The sequence below is a fragment of the Halichoeres trimaculatus genome, unplaced genomic scaffold (assembly GCF_033239565.1).
Source record: "Halichoeres trimaculatus isolate MK-OKI-2021-1 unplaced genomic scaffold, fHalTri1.1 fHalTri1_scaffold_23, whole genome shotgun sequence".
NCBI lineage: Eukaryota > Metazoa > Chordata > Actinopteri > Labriformes > Labridae > Halichoeres > Halichoeres trimaculatus.
In genome coordinates this window covers 427,051-449,716 of record NW_027437201.1, presented here as the reverse complement: position 1 = coordinate 449,716, position 22,666 = coordinate 427,051, and the positions used below count along the sequence as shown (strand labels likewise).

General features: G+C 42.5%; 1 protein-coding gene across 22 annotated transcripts in view; it reads left to right on the top strand.

The window, feature by feature from the left end:
- The window catches only part of ryr2a (ryanodine receptor 2a (cardiac)), a 224,953-nt gene that overhangs the window by 119,896 nt on the left and 82,391 nt on the right, over positions 1-22,666 (top strand). For all 22 annotated transcript variants that reach the window (XM_074664020.1, XM_074664015.1, XM_074664009.1 and 19 more), the window contains 12 exons: positions 3,452-3,621; positions 3,738-3,958; positions 4,072-4,162; positions 7,896-8,036; positions 8,268-8,431; positions 10,982-11,060; positions 12,215-12,304; positions 12,651-12,788; positions 13,008-13,085; positions 13,290-13,365; positions 13,567-13,690; positions 13,767-13,882. In XM_074664020.1, the coding sequence (XP_074520121.1) occupies positions 3,452-3,621; positions 3,738-3,958; positions 4,072-4,162; positions 7,896-8,036; positions 8,268-8,431; positions 10,982-11,060; positions 12,215-12,304; positions 12,651-12,788; positions 13,008-13,085; positions 13,290-13,365; positions 13,567-13,690; positions 13,767-13,882 (1,488 nt within the window). The remainder of the gene's footprint in view (positions 1-3,451; positions 3,622-3,737; positions 3,959-4,071; positions 4,163-7,895; positions 8,037-8,267; positions 8,432-10,981; positions 11,061-12,214; positions 12,305-12,650; positions 12,789-13,007; positions 13,086-13,289; positions 13,366-13,566; positions 13,691-13,766; positions 13,883-22,666) is intronic.

The window sequence follows — 22,666 nt, the reverse complement described above, 5'->3', positions numbered from 1 at the left end:
CTGTGACCCGAGATCTGGTGCGGTTTTGGTCTAGACAAAAGTAGTCTGGCAACATGGCTGGACTACTTTTGTCTAGTCCAAAACCGCACCAGATCTCGGTTCACAGAACGCTGACAGGGGTAAGTCAGGGCTGATGCACGTAAGTACAGATGAGGATGCCATACAGGTTCATGTCAAAAAAACAGAACTATCCCTTTAATATGTAGTTACGTGGATGTGTGTGCAGAGTGTATTTACGTGTCGTCATGTGGTGGTGTCTCTTTCTCTGGAACTATTAGCATTACAGCACAGAAATTCAGAATGACAGTTAATGTTTGCGCATGCTGATTTCGGTTTTTTGTTTTTATGTCTGTGTTGTTAGGGATGATAGACGACATGAGAATGTATCCTTGTGTTTCTTCTTCATATTTCTATTTAATAAATACCTTACCGACTGGTTTCATAACAGAAATAAAGTGTTTGGATAAGTGATGCAGACAAGCCACCGTGTTGCCTTGAGTCTTCGAGTGCATCATTCCTGGAGCTTACAATGACGTTTGAGACGTCATTGTAATCTAGAGGTGACTCCAGCTGTGAAGACAGGGAGGATTTGATGCACCAAACATGCTAGAACGCCAAGACTCGGCAGACTCGGGAGACTCGGGAGACAACTCTTTGGATTTCTGGTGTGAAACCCTTTTGCTTTCTTGTTAAGACTCAACAACTTTAATAAAATCTGAACTGTGACAAAAACGCTGCGGCTGGCCACTTCCCATGAGCCGGTCTGTCACTGGACTCCAGAGCTCAGGTGAGCTTATCCTTGCTATGTATTTCTCTCTTATGAAACCAGTCCCTAAAATTGGTCTGTCATTCTTCCCACACTGTAAAACGTGTCCCAAAAGTTCATGCACCCCAATGGGCAACATTTTTGTCTGTTTTTCTCCAAAATGGGTCGCACCTGGTCAGCCAGGTGTTGTGAGGTTGTTTAATTTGTTCATCTGTCTGTGATAGGCCTTTAGATGTATTGGTCGACCATGAAGCATGTCACTGAGAGAACCTTCTTTGTAGTGTTGCCATGATGGCCAAACAAAAACCTGGAAAAGCAGCACTTTCAGAGCCTCAAGTCCGTGCTCAAGCCATTGCCTTGCGCAGTGCAGGGAAAACTTGTAGGGAGGTAGCTCAAGTCCTTGGCAGAAGCATACGATGGGTGAAGAAGTGATGGTAGAGATACCAGAGCTGTGACTCCCTTGAAGACATGCCCCGTGCAGGTCAACCCTCAGTTCTGAGTTTGAGGGCCAAAGACCTCATCCGCAAGGCCAAGGGAAAGAGACACCAGCAGACTCAGTCGAAGACTGAAAAATCTTGGGGAAGCAGTCTCTAAGAGTGCCATCTATCGTTTTCTAACTGAGAACCTGGGTCTGAGAGCATACAAAAGACAGCGAATCCGTCACATTACCAAACTGCAAAAGGAGAAGCGGCTTGCTTTTGCAAATGAATATGCTAAAATGACCCCGAGAGACTGGGAAAACTGTTTTTTTTTTCTGATGAGTGCCCTCTCTACTTATTTCCTACCCCCAACAGCCAAAACGACCACATTTACACTAACAAGTACCACCTACTGAACAGGTCAAGTTAAGTTCCCATTGCATGGTCCAGGGGGCGATGTTTTCTTCAGGGCCGTCTGAGTTGCATGTTGTACCCCAGGGCACCACCATCAACACTAAGTATTATGTTGAGAACATTCTCCAGCCAGTGCTACTTCCCATACTTACCAGAAAGAAGAAATCGGGCCCTATCACAGCTAGGAAGATGTTCAATAGGCAGGCAGAAATGGTCTTCGTGCAGGATGGTGCCGCCGCACACACTGCTCGTACAACTCAGCAGTGGTGTTCTGAGCAGCTTCCTGGCTTTCTGCACAAAGAGGAATGGCCACCCAACTCCCCGGACCTCAACCCGATTGAAAACTGCTGGGGTATCCTGAACAGTCGGGTCTTCCACAGCCCACCCCCTACCACCATAAAGCAGCTCAATGCAAGGGCTGTGCGGGAGTGGGGCAACATTGAACTGTCTGTTCTGAAGAATTTAGTGCATTCTATGCCCGACAGGCTGAGGGCAGTAGTTAAGATGCAAGGGGGATACACTGGCTTTTGAATAAATGCTTTTTCTGAATATTCACAATCTGAGTTGAATTTTTCAAATCAAAATCAAATTTATTTATAAAGCACTTTTCATACATTAAAAATGCAGTACAAAGTGCTATACATGTTAAAAACAGTCCCCACCCCCCTATTCAAACTCCACCCCCGAGCACCCCCCCCACGCACACACACATACATGCGCACACACATAACATGATTTAAAATTTTAAAATCGTGTGGCTGAGTACAGAGGAGCCGGTCAGGAAACGCCAGGAGGCCGACTGCACTGGGCGGTGTCCATGGTCTAAAGCCAGGACGCCTCCACGCAGGCATGCCTTGCTACAGGTCCAGCAAGGGGCCCACTGCAGCAAAGCACTGCTGCAGACCCCCCACCTGGCCAAGACGACGCCCACCAAAGACAGAGACATCCTTGCCAGAGCCAACAGCAGTCCCCAGTGCAGGCAGCCCCCTGCTGAGGAAACACTGGAGATCTGGAGTAAAAACATAAGGCTAATAATCATAAAATGAATGAAATAAATAAAACACTAGTAAATGAAATACATACTAATAGAATAAGAATAACAAGTAAGGCGATATTATTTAAATAGATAAAATAAAAGTATAGATAAAAATAACAGAAAAAAATATGGGATTAGTTAAAAGCTAAATTAAAAAGGTGGGTCTTGAGCCTACTTTTAAAAATATGAACATTCTCTGCAGCCCTGAGGTCCTCTGGCAGGCTGTTCCACAGACGGGGGCCATAGTGCTGGAAAGATGCCTCACCGTAAGCCCGTGTTTGAGCTTCAGGAATTATCAAGAGGCCAGTGCCAGAGGATCTCAGGGTCCGCAAGGGTTCATATGGTAAAAGTAGTTCTGGAAGATAAGAAGGTCCAAGACCCCTAAGGCATTTAAAAACCATTAAAAGAACCTTAAAATCAATCCTAAAACACACAGGGAGCCAATGCAGTGATTTTAAAACTGGTGTAATGTGTGCCCGCCTCCTGGTCTTCGTCAGCACACGTGTTGCTGAATTCTGTAATAATAATTGTTAACTTGAGATGTTTCTTTTTGGAAGACCAGAAAGCAGGGCGTTACAATAGTCAATACGACTGGAGATAAAAGCATGCATTAGCGTCTCTGTGTTAGCCCGGGAGAGAAACAGGCGGACTCTGGCAATGTTCTTTAAGTGATAAAACCCTGTTTTTGTGACATTTTTAATATGGTGCATGAACTTTTGGGACACGGTGTACATTTTAGGATTAGCTTCCCGGGTTTATGGGTTTTCCTAAAACTTAATCTAACCTGTAACAACGTTTGTAAATCTGTGTGAGCAGATGGTCATGTGGTGGAGCCCGACATGTCTGCTGGTTTCTGTCCGGACCACAAAGCGGCCATGGTTCTTTTTCTGGACCGGGTCTATGGCATTGAGGATCAGAACTTCCTGCTTCACCTGCTGGAAGTGGGATTTTTACCTGACCTGAGAGCTGCTGCGTCACTGGACACGGTGAGAGAGAGAGGGAGGGAGAGAGTGCACACACACTGCCCCAGCAGTCTTACATGCTAGCTCTCCTCCCTGTTGTCGTCATCTATCCCCCTCTGTTTGTATTCCTCTGTCACCAGGTGGCGCTGAGTGCCACAGACATGGCTCTGGCTCTGAACAGGTATCTGTGCACAGCCGTCCTCCCTCTGCTCACTAAATGTGCTCCTCTGTTTGCGGGGACTGAGCCGTTTGCCTCGCTCATCGATTCTTTGCTGCACACCGTGTACCGCCTGTCCAAAGGATGCTGCCTAACCAAGGCACAGAGGGACGCCATTGAGGAGTGTCTGCTGGCCGTCTGTGGGTAAGATGGCATGGAGGAGAGCTGTGTGTGTGTGTGTGTGTGTGTGTGTGTGTGTGTGTTCAACTGCTTTGTGCATATCCTCTGGTAATGTGTGTCATGTGATCAACCTGCAGGAAGCTGAGGCCATCCATGATGCAGCACCTGCTGAGGAGGCTAGTGTTTGATGTTCCGCTGCTCAATGAACACACCAAGATGCCTTTAAAGGTCAGACTGAATCTGTAGGTGTCCTAATTCAGGGTCTGCAGCCCACGAAAGGCTGTAGCCTTTGCAGGACCTGGCCCTCATAGCCTGCGTAGACTGAAAAAGCCAAATTGAATTGTGACAGTTTGGTCTATGCAGCTATTTCTTTGTCACTCTCGATGTCAAGCAGTGCCACCCTCACCTGTCAGCCTTACATTACTTTTCAAACAGGTAAACCAAAACCTTACATTTTAAATAGGATGTTTTTACTATTAATTTAAAAAATGTCTTGTTATTTTATTTTATTTTTTTCTTCATTGATAGAGTATAGAACCACAACATACATGTAAGAGTTAAAGGCAGGGTTGGCAGTCCTGAAAAACTAGCATGAATTTGAATATAGCATCTCGTCAGGACTCCTCCTAGCCCTCCTCCTACTCCCCTTGGGGCTCCTGCAAAGCAACGCCCCCGCTCACATCTATAAGCGCCGCTGTTTCGCAACTATGATTGTGAATGACTGAAAGACGGACTCAGCACATCATTTTATGTTTTGCACTATGTAGAGTCATGTCTCATTTTGAGGTAAGGAAACACCAAAACATTAACGTTAAGCTAAAAGAACATTTAACAAACGTGGCTTTTGTCAGTACTCGCGACTGTCATGCTAGAATCGTCCACTTTTACCTGTGACATGATATCAGGAGTAAAGCTATAACACAAATAGTACATGTACATTTTCTCAAGGACTTACTAAATATCACAGTTTTTTTTTTTTGCTTGTCAGAGCCCCTGTGGTGAGAGTTTATTAGACTATGATCCAAACTACAGCCCAGAGCCAAGTACCTCATCAGGTCAGAGGGGACAGGCCCGAGGTTGAGTGAGAGGGGCAGTAGTTAGAGGCAGGGGAACAGAGCAAGAAAAGAAAGCCTCCGTCTTTCTTTTCTTGCTCTGTTTAGCTGGAGGAGTGGCAACAGGCAATTGAGGTTTAGGTAGCTTCTTCGCCATTCTGTAGCGCTGCTGCTCCTTCCTTCTCAGCTCGGCCACACGTACTGAATCATGTGCACGCCAGTGAAATGTACGCACAGGAGGCGGGCGGAACGGCGACGGGATTTGATTGGTTTACAAAAAAGGTGTCCCTGGATGACGATTGGTTGGTGTTTTCCCTGTTTTACTCCTGCTGTAGATAGCAGATATTTTCCGCTCTACTTTATAAACACATCATGTATTTCTTGCCATCGGTACATATAGATCACTTTAACCAGCATAACAAAAAGTGTATCTAAATCAAACTACCAATTATACCTCTAAGCAACATTGTACATTTTCAACATTTGAACGAGCGCTGGGGGGATTCCCTGTATAAAAAGAAAAAAGAAACCTAAACAGTACTTTTTTTTTCCCAGAGAATTTAGATTTGTAAACATAGAATTTGACCAGTCCAGGGTGTACCCTGCATCTCGCTCAAGACAGCTTGAATAGGCTCCAGCCACCAGTGTCCCTGAACAAGATAAGTGGTGTGGAAAATAAATGAATGAACATAGAATTTCTCCATAATGAGAAGATTTATAAAGAAGAACTATATTGCATCTGTTTACTTAAAAAGAGCCCAAAACACACACTTTTCCACTGTAAAACAGAATCTTTTCAGTGTTTTAGAAATACAGTCACATACACTGCCCGGCCAAAAAAAGTGGCCACAGAAAAGGTCACACACACTATTATTTCACTGGACTACCTTTAGCTTGATTACGGCACGCATTTGCTGTGTCATTGTTCCCATAAGCTTCTATAGTGTCACAAGATTTATTTCCATCCAGTGTTGCATTTATTTTTCACCATGATCTTGCATTGATGATAATACAGTCTGACCGCTGTGCAAAGCCTTCTTCAGCACATCCTAAAGATTCTTATTGAGGTTAAGGTCTGGACTCTGTGGAGGTACTTTTTTTCCAAATGTGAAAATGATGTCTCATACTCCATGAACCACTCTTTCACAATTTGAGCCTGGCATTGTCATCTTGGAATATGGCCATGGCATGGAAAAAAAAATCCATTGATGGAATAACTTGGTCAGTCAGTATATTCAGGTATCTCATCACTCTGGAACAGGGTCAGTCCGGACTCATTAGACCACATGACCTTCTTCCATTGCTCCAGAGTCTAGTCTTTGTGCTACCTAGCAAATTGAAGCCTTTTTTCCAGTTAGCCTGACTGACTGACAGTGGTCAGACTATACCAACATCAATGCAAGATCTTGGTGAAAACTAATGCTATACTGGATGGAAATCTATCTTGTTACATTGCAGAAGCTTATCAAAACAATGCCACAGGGAATGTGTGCTGCAATCAAAGCCAAAGGCAGTCCAACGAAATACTGGAGTGTGTGACCTCTTTTTTTCGGTGGCAACTTTTATCTGGCCAGGCAGTGTAGTTTTTGCCACATATCCTTCACGGCTGGGTTAAGCAAGACTCCTTCTAGCATATGCTCAACACCTTCCTTCAGGCGCGATGAATCTAGGGAAATGTGAGGCTAAGAAGGATTCACTGAGTCCGTCCGTCACAGCACCTTAGGGAGGCTGGATTCGTCAGTTGCATTATAGAATAGAATAGAATAGAATAGAATAGAATAGAATAGAAAACACTTTATTTATCCCCGAGGGGAAATTCAGGAGTCACCGCAGCATTTAAAAAAACAAAAGTAAGAAAGAGTATAGAAAGTGCAAAAAGGTCCATAAGACATTAGATGACGACATCCCGTCCACCACTCGTCCACCACTCTCCAGCCCAGCCAGTCTCCACCTCCACAGGGTCCAGGACTGAGCTTCTTCAGCAGTCTGTTCAGTCTCTGTCTCCTGGATCCTGTCTGCCCACAGCAGGCAAAGCTCCTCCAATGTGGGGCCGGCGTCCAATGTCAGCTCCGTCAGCCACGTCCGTGAACAGCACGATGCCACTGGGTTAGCACAGCTAGCTTGTCCTTCCCCCGGGGCTAGATCCCACGTTCCCAACAACGATGGATGGAAGGACAGGTCCACGTCGTCACCTCCAAGCTCACATCCGAGAACCGGCACGTCGTCCTCATCTCCTCCTCCTTAGCTCGAGGGAAATCATCAAGCCCTACACTAGTTAGCATTGACATGCTACAGGCTGCAAACAGCTAATTTCGCATGTAAACAATGCAGCCATGGTTACATGTAGGATCTCCAGACAAACACAGGAGAAAAGTAGTAAAAAATATCGCAGAAGCCACAAAAAGTTTTGTGTCCCTGGCCAACTATGAATCATACAAAGTGATGATCCACTCCAAATACAAAGATTACGAAAAAAAGACGAAAAAAAATTACAAAAAATGGACAAAGACAAGAGAGCTGCCGCGAAAGGCAGCTACTTGGGCAGCGCCTAGCAACAGAGATATAGGATGAAATGGAGTATGGATATGTTATGTCATGATGAGATATGTTATTATGGGTTATACTATGATGAGTATGTGTTATGGAGGAGCCTTTGAAATGGGACAGTCTTCAACGCATCACTGTGATGTGATTGGTCTGCAAATTCAGCCTTCGAAGGCTGCAGCCCCTGAATCAGGACACAGCATATGTCTCATAGCCATGTGTCTCTTATGCCTTAGAGCTGTGTGTGATGGTTAGATGCAAAGATGTGTTCCTCACGTGTTTTCTTCTTTTCAATTTAAAACATGATTAGAGATGACAAACAGTCTGTCAATGTAGCCTCACACTGATGTGTGTCCTCCTTCCAGCTGCTGACCAATCACTATGAGCGTTGTTGGAAGTATTACTGTCTGGCTGGAGGCTGGGGGAATTTTGGAGCAGCTTCTGATGAAGAGCTGCATCTGTCCAGGAAACTCTTCTGGGGGATCTTTGACGCTCTGTCACGCAAGGTCTGGCCCAAGCTCTAGTCTGACAAATAACCAGTTGTGTAACCCTGCAGCTGGAGCTATCAAGTGCTGTATGATCGTAAATGTGTGTGTGTGTGTGTGTGTGTGTGTGTGTGTGTGTGTGTGTGTGTGTGTGTGTGTGTGTGTGTGTGTGTGTGTGTGTGTGTGTGTGTGTGTGTGTGTGTATGTGTGTGTGTGTGTGTGTGTGTGTGTGTGTGTGCGCCCCACCTGCAGCGGTATGATCAGGAGCTCTTTAAACTTGCTCTGCCATGTCTCAGTGCTGTTGCTGGAGCTCTTCCTCCTGACTACATGGAGTCTAACTATATGGCAATGATGGAGAAACAGTCTTCCATGGACTCAGAGGGAAACTTCACTCCTCAGCCTGCAGACACAGCCAGGTAACAAAACATATATGTACTCTGCAGACACAGCCAGGTAACAAGTTAATCCCCTCAGTAGACACAGCCAGGTAACAACATGTTATACACTCTGCAGACACAGCCAGGTTACAAGTTAATACACTCAGTAGACACAGTCAGGTAACAACATGTTAATACACTCTGCAGACACAGCCAGGTAACAACATGTTATACACTCTGCAGACACAGCCAGGTAACAACATGTTAATACACTCTGCAGACACAGCCAGGTAACAACATGTTAATACACTCTGCAGACACAGCCAGGTAACAACATGTTATACACTCTGCAGACACAGCCAGGTAACAACATGTTAGTACACTCTGCAGACACAGCAAGGTTACAAGTTAATACACTCTGTAGACACAGTCAGGTAACAATATGTTAGTACACTCTGCAGACACAGCCAGGTAACAACATGTTAATACACTCTGCAGACACAGCCAGGTAACAACATGTTAATACACTCTGCAGACACAGCCAGGTAACAACATGTTAATACACTGTGCTGACACAGCCAGGTTACAATGTGTTGATACTACCACAGACACAGCAAGCTTACAACATGTTATTACACTCTGCAGACAAAGCCATGTTACAACAAATTAGTACTCTTTGCAAACACACCCAGTCTACAACACATTGATTTACTCTGTTGTCAGAACCAGGTAAAAAATAAGCATATACATGCTGCAGACACAGCCAGGCTATCCCTGGTTAATACAATCTGCAGACACAGAGTCATAAAGTTATTATGCTTTGCAGATATAGCAATTTAACAACATGTTGAAACACTCTGCAGACACAGCCAGGATGCAACAGGTTGATACACTTTGCAAATACAGCAATGTAAAGTTTAAACACTCTGCAGACACAGGAGGATGCAACAAGTTTAGAAACTCTGAAGATACAGCAATAAAGAGTTAAAACACTCTGCAGGCACATGTCAGGGTGCAACAAGTGAATACACCCTGCAGATACACAATATAAAGTTAATACACTCTGCAGATACAGCGATAAAGAGTTAAAACACTCTGCAGGCACATGTCAGGGTGCAACAAGTTAATACACCCTGCAGATACACAATATAAAGTTAATACACTCTGCAGATACAGCGATAAAGAGTTAAAACACTCTGCAGACACATGTCAGGGTGCAACAAGTTAATACACTTTGCAGATACACAATATAAAGTTAAAACACTCTGCAGACACATGTTAGGGTGCAACAAGTTAATACACTTTGCAGATACACAATATAAAGTTAAAACACTCTGCAGACAGGATGCAACAAGTCAATACACTGCAGACACAGCAAATGTACAAGTTAAAACACTCTGCGGACAGGATGCAACAAGTCAATACACTGCAGACACAGCAAATGTACAAGTTAAAACACTCTGCGGACAGGATGCAACGAGTTGAAAAACTCAACTTGCAGATACAGCAATAAAGAGTTAAAACACTCTGCAGACACAGCCAGGATGCAACAAATGCACTTTGCAGATACAGCCATGTAAAGTTTAAACACTCTGTAAATACAGTGATAAAGAGTTAAAACACGCTGCACACACAGCCAGGTAAAAACCATAGACTGGATATAGTGTATACAGTGTTGCTCTGCCTTCTACAGTTGTCCAGTTTTGAATTCAAAATAACTCTGTTAAAGTTGCTGCCACTGTGTACCCATGGTCTGTGAGAGGCTCTGATGGAATAGTTAATGTTAAATGGACCAAAACTTATATTACACTTTTTCTAGTCAACTCAACTCAAAGGGCTTTACACTGATAGCCTCATTCACCCATCCACACCACATTCACACGCTGATGGTGGAGGTTATATGTTGGAAACTACAGTTTTATCTAACACCTTCACACCCTTTCACACACCAGTGTCCAGCATCTTGCTCAAGGGCACTTAGGCATGTGACATAATTAACAATAATCTTGTCTTTCAAGAGTTTTTGTCTCTCCTTGGCTTACCTTCACAACATATCTTACTATACACAAAAAACTACACAAAACAACAGCTGTCAGTCATTGTTAAACACAGGGTAAAACCTGATTTTAACCTCTAATAGCTAATGAAAGGAAACTTTTCAGAAAAAAAAGAGGACTTGAACTTAGCGCAGCCCCATAATATCTTCATATCACCACAGTAATCAGATGTGAGGAACACCCCTACCACATATATTTATTTTTTAAAGTTTGACCACAGCCTGTCTGAATTGACTGGGAAGACAGAGTTTTTGACCTATACTGCCATCAACCACCAAGGGGAGCAGTTTTTTTTGAGACCTAACTTTGAGCTAAGCAAGATGACGTCCATTTTATTACAGTCCATGGTAACATCTCGTTGAACTCTGCTGATTGAGCCAATCAGATCAAACCTTTTCCACCTTTTTCCCCACTGTGTGTGTGTGTGTGTGTGTGTGTGTGTGTGTGTGTGTGTGTGTGTGTGTGTGTGTGTGTGTGTGTGTGTGTGTGTGTGTGTGTGTGTGTGTGTGTGTGTGTGTGTGTCCTCTGCCAGTGTGTCTGTCCCAGAGAAGCTGGATTATTTCATCTGCAGATATGCTGAACACATCCATGAGAAGTGGAGCATAGAGAAGGTAAAGTAGCTTGTTGTCAGTGGTGTAACGACAGGATAAAGACTGTCTGTGATTGTGTGTGTGTGTGTGTGTGTGTGTGTGTGTGTGTGTGTGTGTGTGTGTGTGTGTGTGTGTGTGTGTGTGTGTGTGTGTGTGTGTGTGTGTGTATGTGTGTGAGTGTGTGTTTGTGTGTGTGTGTGTTCTCAGGACCGTGTGTCAGTGTTAATTGCATTGATGAAGACTTTGATGAAAAGTGTTCGTCCAAAAACCTTTTTCACTGACAAAAAGTAAATAAAATATAAATAAATAGTCAGACATGATGACTAAGACTGTGACGAAATACAACAGACACTTTTGTCAAGAAAAAATAATGAGACGAAAATGTTTGGGTGGGACGGAGTGTCTCTGGGTTGACATGTATCATAGAATATGATAATGCTGTCCCTGGGCTGCCTGCACCAGCAGCTCTTTTTTTTTTTCCTTGTACGAGGCCACGCCACCACATGTGACAAATTTAGTAACTTTTTTCATTAATAAGAGCTGCAGGATGAAAAAGAAACACCAAATGAACATCCACACTAACACATAGCAAATAGAGCTTTTGCAGTATGATGTGACACAGCAGAACTGAACAGGTAAACCTCTCTGTCTGTAACCCTTCTGCAGTGTAATAGGAACTGTTGTTCTGATGTAGGGGGCAACACGGACTGTTTATGGTGTAACACACAGTGAGAGCTGCATGTCTGAGACCGATTATATGTACGTTTGTGCAGAATTGAATTAAAAACTTGAATACCTGGTTGGGTAAACAGATATTCTGTTGTTTTATGAGCACTTCTTGAGAAGAATATAACAAGCAGCAGCAGCTACGCAGAACTAAGCCCAGTTTGCTGAGATTTACAGTTTGCTAAATGTTTACACAACAGTTAGGTTGTTTACATTGAATCTGACAAAAATCTGCTGATATTTGGTTGACTAAATCTAGACTAATACTCTAAAACTTTAGACTAGACGAAGACTACAACTCTTATGGTATTTGGTCGACTAAACTTAACTAAGACTAAAAGGCTTAGATGACTGAGATATGACTGACACTAAATGGTCTTTTATTCAAAATACTGAGAGTAAATCAGAATTTGCTGTTACAATTACCACTTGTGTGTGTGTGTTTTCAGTTCTCCAGCGGTTGGTCTTTTGGAGAGCAGATGTGTGAGACCTCAAAGAGTCACCCCTTACTGAAACCGTACAAAGGACTGTCTGAGAAGGTAAAAGTGTGACTGTGACATCACACTCTATCTTTCAGGAAAAAAAAACAAAACAGCACTGTCATTTCTCCACTGCAGCTGGAGAACATTATGCACAAAGCTCACCTGTGTGTGTGTGAGTGTGTGTGTGTGTGTGTGTGTGTGTGTGTGTGTGTGTGTGTGTGTGTGTGTGTGTGCGTGTGTGTGTGTGTGTGAGTGTGTGTGTGTGTGTGTGTGTGTGTGTGTGTGTGTGTGTGTGTGTGTGTGTGTGTGTGTGTGTGTGTGTGTGCGTGTGTGTGTGTGTGTCTGTGTGTGTGTGTGTGTCTGTGTGTGTGTGTGTGTCTGTGTGTGTGTGTGTGTGTTGCAGGATAAGGAGGCGTACTGTCTTCCTGTCAGAGAGTCTCTGAAGACAATGCTGTACTGGGGCTGGAGCATCGATCGCATCAGAGAGGGAGATCCTGCTAGCCTGCACAACAAGTCCAGGAGAATCTCACAGGCCAGCCAGGTGCACACACACACACACACACACACACACACACACACACACACGCGCACACACACACACACACACACACACACACACACTGCAGCTTACATAAGTAGTGTAAGTGTGTTGGAGTATTACATACTGATGTGTGTGTGTGTGTGTGTGTGTGTGTGTGTGTGTGTGTGTGTGTGTGTGTGTGTGTGTGTGTGTGTGTGTGTGTTTGTCTGTGTGCGTCAGCTGTCATTTGAAGGTGCTCCAACCTTCAGCCCCCGACCTATTGACATGAGCAATGTCACTCTGTCCAGAGACATGCAGGTCAGTCTGCATAAACACACACACACACACACACACACGAACACACACACACACACACACACACACACACACACACACACACACACACACACACACACACACACACACACACACAGCTGGAGTTTTCTGCTTCTCTGTGGTACTGACACATGCAGAGCTGCAGGCTAGGGGCTGATTCCTGCTGTGTGTATCTCTGTGTTTCAGTCAATGGCTGAGTTACTGGCAGAGAACTACCACAACATCTGGGCCATGAGGAAGAAGAGCGAGCTTGAGGCCAAAGGTGCGACCACAGCATCAAACAGAGCTTCTGAAAACCTCATCTTAGTTCATTGTTAGATTTACTTCAGGATCATGATGAAATCTGTGAAATCGGCGTCCTGAAAACAGGAGCACTTCTTCAGAGCCAGCTCCTATCAGCCCATTGAGATGATGGTCTAACCTCAGAGTACTTTCTCCTTTCCTGCTGTGTGTCATTTCTCAGGGGGAGGGAACCATCCTCTGCTGGTCCCCTATGACACTCTGACAGCCAAAGAGAAATCTAAAGACCGCGAGAGAGCTCAGGACGTCCTCAAGTTCCTGCAGATTAATGGTTACACCGTGACCAGGTACTACACACACAGCAGGCCCCCACTGCATGTTTCTGAGTGTGTGTGTTTCACTCTTTGTGTTTGTTTTTTTCAGAGGAGTGAAGTCGCAGGAACTCGACACCCCGGCCATAGAGAAGCGTTTTGCATACACCTTCCTGCAGCAACTCATCACATATGTGGACCAGGCTCACACCCACATGGCCGAGTATGGTGAGACTTCCACCAAACTTCATATGACCTTAAGATGACCTTTTTATGACCTTTATATGACCTAGGATGACCTTTATATGGTGGTGGGGGAAATATGGAAAATACTAGGTCTATCACAGGTTGTTGCACATGATGAGATGTATGGAATGACTAAATCATGACCGTGGAGAACAGATTTTCAGGTGGATGTTTTCAGACCTATGTAGATGTCAGTATGTAATTCTCTTTGGAGTTTCACTTCTTTCACTCTCGGCTGTTCTGCTGGCACTCTTCTCACAAGAAGCACCACACTCCCTGCCCACCCACAAAACTCTCCTGCCCATGCGTGTGTCAAGAGTCAACAGGACGGAGAAACAAGAGGTGGAGAACCCAATAGCAAATCAAAACAAAGAGGTTTCTTCAACTAAACTCAAATTCTAAAGATCCAAAAACTCTTACAAAAGAAACAAAACCAAAAACACTAGAAAACTTGCACAAGGATCACAAATGGAACCTGGATACACATGACACAACGCGACAAGCTACAGAAGACAATGAATTAAGAAGGAACTCAAAAAACATTGAGACTAAGGCCATGTCAAACTCCAGAAAACTCTTGGATAACTCTGGTTTCGTGTAGACGCCAGAAACAGAGTGTTTGGTCCCCAATTATCACACCAAAATGATGGAGGTTCATTCTGATTGGATGGCAGAGGTTTTATGTTGCAACCCATGGCAGAACTCACCAGCGGATCTGCCGGCTGTGTATGGACGAAAGTATTTTTAGAAACAAATGAGGGGGGATATTAGTTTGTCAAAACACCTGGCTACATGTGGCCATGGCCTAAATTGACAGGGGAGTAATTAAACACAAGTGTAAAACAAGACACAGGTGAAGTGCATGAAAGGCAATTAAACAGGAGGGGAACACAAGGAGAATCAAACCAACACAGGGAGCAACAAAGTGACCAAGAAACAGGCAAGAATACCTAAGATTAACACAGTAAACATAGAAACACTGGACAAGAATCACAAAGAATAAATACAAAGGAACTCATGACACACACGGACACAGATGAGGAAAAAAAAAAAATACACAAACACAAACAAAAAACCCAAACCATGACACCAGGTTTGTATTAAGAGAGGGGGGAAAGAGGTCACTTGCACATCAAACAGGGGGTTGTGGGTTTTTGGGCTTGTGTTCGGAGGTGTAGCTGCCTTTTTGGGCTTGCTGTGCTGCCTTTATGATCCCCCTGATTCTCTCCCAGCACTCCATAATGAAAAACGAATAGGACAACGTATTGTTCACCACAAGTTCTTTACATTAGTAACCCCTGAATGAAGACTGGAGAATCTGTTGGTTGCAGTCTAACCGTTTATTGGTCACATGGAAAAAATCAGCGCTGGTCTCTCTGACAGAAGCTCACCTCTCTCGTCCTCAGGCAGAAAGAACACACATATAGTGGATATTTTACACTTGTCTTCTGGGCTAAAAAAAAAAAAGAAAAAAACACTGCAGACATAAAGTTTGTCTCCAACGCACCCGTTTGCCATTGGCCAGTCACCATGCACGCCAACAGACACACACTGTAATAGCTAAAGCCCAATGCTTAGCTACCTTGGCGGCTAATATGGCTTGGTAACTGATGCGCTGCGCCCTCCACACCTGTACTGTGTATGAATAATGTCCGACATCCCACTCCCACCAAAGGTTCCTACCTAAATACAATTGCATTTATGGCCCCCCCAGTGCCATAGCACCCTCTAGTGGATATACTGGGGGTCACACCCATCAAAAGACATGAACCAGTAAAATGGCCATTACACACACGTTTCTTCAGAGAATGTGCTATAGCATGTCCGTGTATGTGTGTGATTTTGTCAGCCATGAAACTAGAAAGGGGTAAGAAAAGAGGAGGCAGTTGATCAATATGCTTTCAGTTTCACTTTCTCCTCTCTGCGCCTTCTGTCCCTCGCTGTCCCTTCTGTGAGTGTTGCTGTTGCTGTTTGATAACGGCACAGAGCTGTGCACTCATAGATATATACAAACACTAGATGCCTCGTGCGAGCTGTGAGTCAGTGGGAAGGGACGTTGTCACAATGGCAGCCATCTTTGGACAGGGCTGCTCGATCACTCATAATATTAAAGTCAATGGAGCATGGACTTTGAAACAACTGTAGATCTCAATTTTTAACCGATTACGAATGGCTTGGTTTGTTGGATCCCAAACCCGCTGGCGGGTTCAAAACGCACCTGTTTTCAAATGACTGGCATTTACAAACCATTTGTCCTTTTCAGCAGCTGTAAAAAGTGGCATTATCGTCAGATTATCGAGTTTCTGGTGGTTCTTGACTGTATCACACATGATGCCAGCAACATGCTGAAAACCGGCGGGAAAGAACGATGATTTTTGTAAGACTACTGTCCACATCTCATTTATTCACACGTCCCATTTTGAAAATATGCAGAAAATAAACCGTTTGCTCTAGTTCAATTCTGTAAAAAGACAAATAATTCTACAACCTTTATTGCTTTTAACAAGCCCTTAATGATTGATATATGTCTTGTATTAAATCTTTTTTAGATCAAAGTCTTTTTTATTTTATTTTGTGTGTTATTACAGAGAGAACAACATAAACAACAACAAACAAATAGGACAGTCCCCCCCTCCCCCAAAAAGAAAAAAAAAACAAAAAAACATGCCCCTGTCCTAACCCCCCCTCCCACAATACAGGGTCATCAATATTTGGCCAGGCGATAAAAAAAAAAAAAAATATATATATATATATATATTTATATTTATATAATGAATAAATAAAAAAATAAAGAAAGAAATAAAGGAATAAAATAATAATAACAATAATAAAAATAATAATAATAATAGTAATAAAACAAAATAAAAGTTAATAAAAAAATAAATATATTTTCCATGTATATGTTTACATACAAATACACCTAACACACATGTACATAAATGCATTCACACTTAAATAAAAAGATAAATAATTAATTAAATAAAAATAAATAAAATAAAGGGAAATAACATAACAAGGGGTTACAAAGTCATATTGGTAGCTGCCATGTTTCCAACATTAGATAGAAACGGTTGCCAAGTTACAAAGAATTTCTTTGTACAACCTCTAATTGTATATCTAATTTTTTTTTAGGTGGACAAGACACATGACCTCCTTTATCCACTGGCCATACACTGGAGGTGTGGGGTCTTTCCATTTTGATAAAATTAGCCTTCTGGCCAAAAGAGAACAAAAAGCCATCATGTTAGCTTGATAGCTACTACAAGAAACATTTGCTGGAAGGACTCCAAACATTGAAATAAGTGGAGAGGGCTCAATTGTTGTGCCACATATTTTAGAAAAGGCTCCAAAAATGGAACACCAGAAACTATGAATTTTAGGGCAAGTCCAGAACATATGAGACAATGTAGCAGGAGCCTGCTTACACCGATCACATGTTGGGTCAAGATCAGTCTTGATTTTAGCCAGTTTCTCTTTTGACCAGTGCAGGCGGTGCACAACTTTAAACTGGATTACAGTATGTCTAAGACATATGGAGGAAGAATAAATCCTCTGGATAATCTTATTCCAAGTTGCATCAGTAAAAGTATCTCCCAGTTCTTGTTCCCATTTATCTCTTAAGCTATCCAAGCTAGAGGTATTGTATGAATTAAGTAAGTTATACATTTTTCTTATTGTCTGCGTCATATCCATTTTGAATTTAAAAATGAAATCTAGGAGAGAAGCTGGAGGAGAGCAAGGAAAACAGTCTGAGTTGGATGATACAAAATTTCTAACCTGCAGATACTGGTGAAAATTAGAGTTACTTAAATTAAATTTCTTGGTTAGTTGTTCAAAAGATGCAAACAGATTATCAATGTAAAGGTCAGAGATTCTGCTCATACCCTTGTTTGACAGGGTGATGAAAGCTTTATCCATTAATGACGGGACAAACATATGGTTATTTGACAGGGGGGCAGCAAATGAGAGGTCAGTAAGTTTAAAGGAGCGTCTGAATTGATTCCATATCTTAAGTGAATGAACCACAATAGGATTTGAGGTCAAAGCTGAAATGGGCTGGCTAAATGGGAGTTTAGAACAGAGTAAAGCCTCTAAGGAGGAAGATGTAATAGACGCTGCTTCCAGAGTTTTCCAACTGGGAGTTGAGGTATCATTCCTCATCCAATACAGCAGAGCTCTGATATTAGCTGCCCAGTAGTAATACATAAAATTGGGAAGTGCCAATCCACCCTGAGAGGTTTCTGCAATATATTTTTCTTAATCCTGGGATGTTTTTTATTCCATATAAAAGAAGAAATGTGATTATTTAAGTTGGAGAAAAAAGATTTGGTTAAAAATATCGGCACACATTGAAACAAATATAGAAATTTAGGGAGTATGTTCATCTTAATGACATTAATTCTTCCCCCTAAAGAGAGAGGTAAGAAGTCCCAACGCTCAAGATCCTGTTTGAGACTCGATAAGAGGGGTGGGAAATTAACCTTGTATAAATCTTTAAAATCCTATGTAACCCATATACCCAGGAACCTAAACTTTGTTGAGTTAATTTTAAAGGGGGTTGATGCATAATATAACTTATCCACTGGAGTAATGGGCAAAAGCTCACTTTTTTGAAAGTTTACTTTATATCCAGATACTGCTCCAAATTTTTTAAGTAAGGTTAACACTTCTGGTAGGGTAGAGAGAGAATCTGATATATATAACAGCATGTCATCTGCATAGAGTGAGACTTTATGTTCCAAACCTCCCCGATGAATACCCTTAATAAGGGGGTTTTGTCTCAAAGCTAATGCAAGTGGTTCGATCGCCAGAGCGAACAAAAGCGGAGAAAGAGGACATCCCTGCCTCGTGCCTCTGTGCAGCTCAAAATATGTGGATAGATTTTTATTTGTTCGGACTGCTGCCACTGGAAAACCTTAATCAAAAAAAAAACCTTAATCCAGGTTATGAATTTAGGGCCAAAGCAAAATCGTTTTAAGGTCTCGAAAAGATAGTCCCACTCCACCCGATCAAACGCTTTTTCGGCATCTAATGAGAGTATCACTTCAGTGTTTGTTGAATTGGGCAGAGCAGGACCATAAAGAATATTGAACAAGCGTGTGACATTGGAAAAGGAGAAACGTTTTTTTATAAAACCTGTCTGATCAGGTGGAATAATAGTAGGAGTGACATGCTCTAGCCGGAGAGCCAAAACTTTGGCAAGAATCTTCACATCTGTATTTAATAGAGAAACAGGGCGGTATGAACTACAACTAAGGGGATTTTTGTCTTTTTTAAGAAGAAGAGAGATGATTGCTTGTCGCATAGTTAGGGGTAACAACTTTGAGGAGAAAGATTCTTCAAATACTAACCTTAACAAAGGGGAGAGCTCAAGTGAAAACGTCTTAAAAAAATCAGTGGAAAAGCCATCCGGCCCCGGAGATTTGCCACCTTGCATAGCCTTACTTGCAGAAGATATCTCAGTAGTCGAGATATCTTTCTCTAATTCCTCAACCAATCCTGCATCTACAATCAATTGGAATATTCAAAGAGGTAAAGAAGTCCTTTATAGCAGAAGGGCTACTGGGGGGATCTGAAGTGTAGTAATCCATAAATTTTTTTAAAACAGTCATTAATTTTCTCATTGTCAGTACATTTTTCACCATTGTCATTGTTGATAGCAGGAATACTTCGATTAGCAGTTTTTTGGCGCAGTTGATGGGCAAGCAGTCGACCAGCCTTCTCTCCATGCTCATAGTGGTTATGTCTTGATTTGGAAATAAGATATTCTGCCTGACTGGTAGATAAAATATCAAACTCTGTCTGTAGCTCCATTCTCTTTTATAGAGTACATGGAGAAGGGGAGTGACTGTGAAGCATATCTAATTCTAGTATCTTGTCTGTCAGTTTTATTAGGTGTTCAGTGTCTTCCTTTCTTTTGTGCGCGCAATAAGAGATTATCTGGCCTCTTAAATAAGCCTTCAATGACTCCCATATTACAGACGGTGACATGCCAGGGGTCTAATTGATTTCCAGGAACAGTCTAATTTCAGATGATAAGAAAGTGACAAACTTGTTGTCAGACAAAAGTTAAAGAGTTAAATCTCCATGGACGGTAGGTAGACTGTGTGTTAGGGATTACTAATTTCATAGTTAAAGGACAGTGATCCAAGATTACTATTGCACCATAATCACGGTTGGTGGCCAGGTGTAAAATTCTTTTATCCAGAAAAAAACAATCTATTCGTGAATAAGTTTGGTGAACCGGAGAATAATAGGAATATGCCCTAGACGTTGGATTATGAAACCGCCACAAATCAGTCACACCATAGGTCTTAAGAAAACCCTTAATAACATGCACAGATTTGGGCTGGGATGTCCTTGTTGAAATGCTACAATCTAATAGGGGAGAGAGAACACAGTTGATGTCACCACCGAGTATGAGATGGTGCGATGCCAAATCAGGTAGTCAAGAGAAAAAGCTAGTAAAAAAAAGTGGGTCATCCCAGTTTGGGGCGTAGATACAAGCTAAAATAACTGGAAGTGTGTAAAGTTTCCCAACCAAGATGACATAACGCCCAGCTGCATCTGTTTGTACATTAACTGCTATAAATGGTATATGATTGCTAAACAAGATGGCTACTCCTCTTGATTTAGAATGAAAATTTGACTGATTGACTGATTGACCTGACCTGGCAAAATTTGACTGATTGACCTGACCTGGCCATTTTTTATTGAGATTGTCAGATATACGTATATGGGTCTCCTGTAGAAACACAATATCTGATTTTAGCCGTTTTAAATGTGAGAAGATCTTCCCAGATTTAACTGGGTGATTAAGTGATTTCACATTCCAGCGTACAAAATTCACCTGGCAACCATTAACTCTGCTAGTACTTTTAACACTGGTCATAGCAGGACACTGAGAGATTATAAACCATGCATGTACCCCAATACATTAAGACATAATTACAAATTAAAAAAGAAAAAAAGACAAACATAAAAAGAAAAAATAAGTAAATCTCAGCAGCTGCGACCTTACCAGGCAGACGGTGAAAGGCTGCCTCACAGTCAGTTTTCAGTTTCTGCGGATGGTACGATGGTCTCCATAATGTACGTCATAGCCTTATCCGGGTCCAAAAACTCCTTATCCTCCTCTTTGAAAGTGATTCGGAGTCGGGCTGGAAACAGAATGCCATAACGAACCCCTGGTCTGTCACGAAGAAGTTTCCTCACACCTGTGAAAGCGGCACGAGCTTTTGCAACACTTGAGGTAAAGTCTGGAAAGATGGTGATCGGAGCCCCATTAAAGCGGAGTGGACCGCTTGTGCGAGCGCGACGTAGTACCTCCACACAGTCCCGGTAGTAATGTAACTTGGCAACTATAGCACGAGGTCTCCCGCCAGGCTTAACAGGGCCAATGCTCCGATGAGAGCGGTCAATCAGCGGCTCCTCGTCCAATTGAAGCACCTCCTTTAGCAGTTTAGACACCGTAGCAGTAGAGCTGGAGCCGGGAGATTCAGGGACCCCGATGATTCTGACATTGCATCTCCTCATTCTACCCTCCATATCCTCATATTTCTCTTTTATGGCTGCCATCTCTCCCTTAGGTCACTTACTGTCTTCTGTAGATTAGCCACCTCGTCTGACCACGCTGAAAGTCCCCCCTCAACCTCTTTGATGTTAGCTTTCACATGGTTGATCTCCGACTTGAGCGTGGTGCTGTTGTTTATTATTTCGGTCTTCACTGCTTGTAATTGACTCTTCAAAAAGTCAAAGTCTTCGGCGAGAGCATTTTTTAGTTCCGGCTTTATCACGGCCGAAATATCAGCCTCTAGGGAAAGCAGAATTTCTGACTTGAGCTCTGAGATATCCATCTCGCTAGCGCCAGGTGAGGGAGGGGTCGCCTGCTCCGGACTTTTTGCGACACCCTGGCTCGAGGAGGTGTTAGGCCTCGTGTTTGAGGATCCGGTGTATCTATATTTTCGCAAGTTTGATGCCATCTTTTGCACTCCAGCAGGCTTGCCTTTCCCTATAAGTTGATTCTACCGTTATATGCGTGTTTTTTGAAAGAAATGCACAGTTTAAAACAATTGAAAGAAGAAGCTTAGCGGGAGCTCATGCAAACACTTCTTACTCCATGGCTGGCAAACCACGCCCCTCGTCTTGTATTTAAATCTAAAGAATTCTTTGAAAATTTCCTTCCATCTTCCTGGTGTAATGTTTCAGCTTGGGGCTGCTCTGCACTAATCAGCAACAATTTGTGTGTTCAGAGCTTGTAAAAATGAAAATACTTCACTCTTTTTTGATCCAAGACTTGTAAAAAGTGTTTTGTGCATAGTAATTCACAGTTTTCATTGTTTTAGAGTAAATATTCAATTTCCGCCCTTCTTTATTGAATAGTTTCTTGCATTCTGGTTATGTTATAGTGCTAAGGTTGTTGAGTTACATTTGGCTTTGGCCCTGGTTCTCCTGACCTCATAGAAGTGTGGAACTTCATATCCAGTAAAAGATGAGTCCACAGTGAGTAAAAATGTGACAGAAGCAAAAACTAGGCTTAAATACAAATCAGCTTATCTTAGGTTCCAGGATGTGTAGATTCTGTAAAGATAGAGCCACACCACTTCTTTCCTGTGTTCCTTGTGCGTCAGGGTACCTAACTGCGTGTAGTATAATACCACCTTTAGAAAAAAAAAATGAATTGGAAAAATTTGATTTTTTGTGTCTCTTTTTTCTAAAAAATTACAGCTTTTACTTAGGAGTGACAATAACTCAGGAACTTAAAAG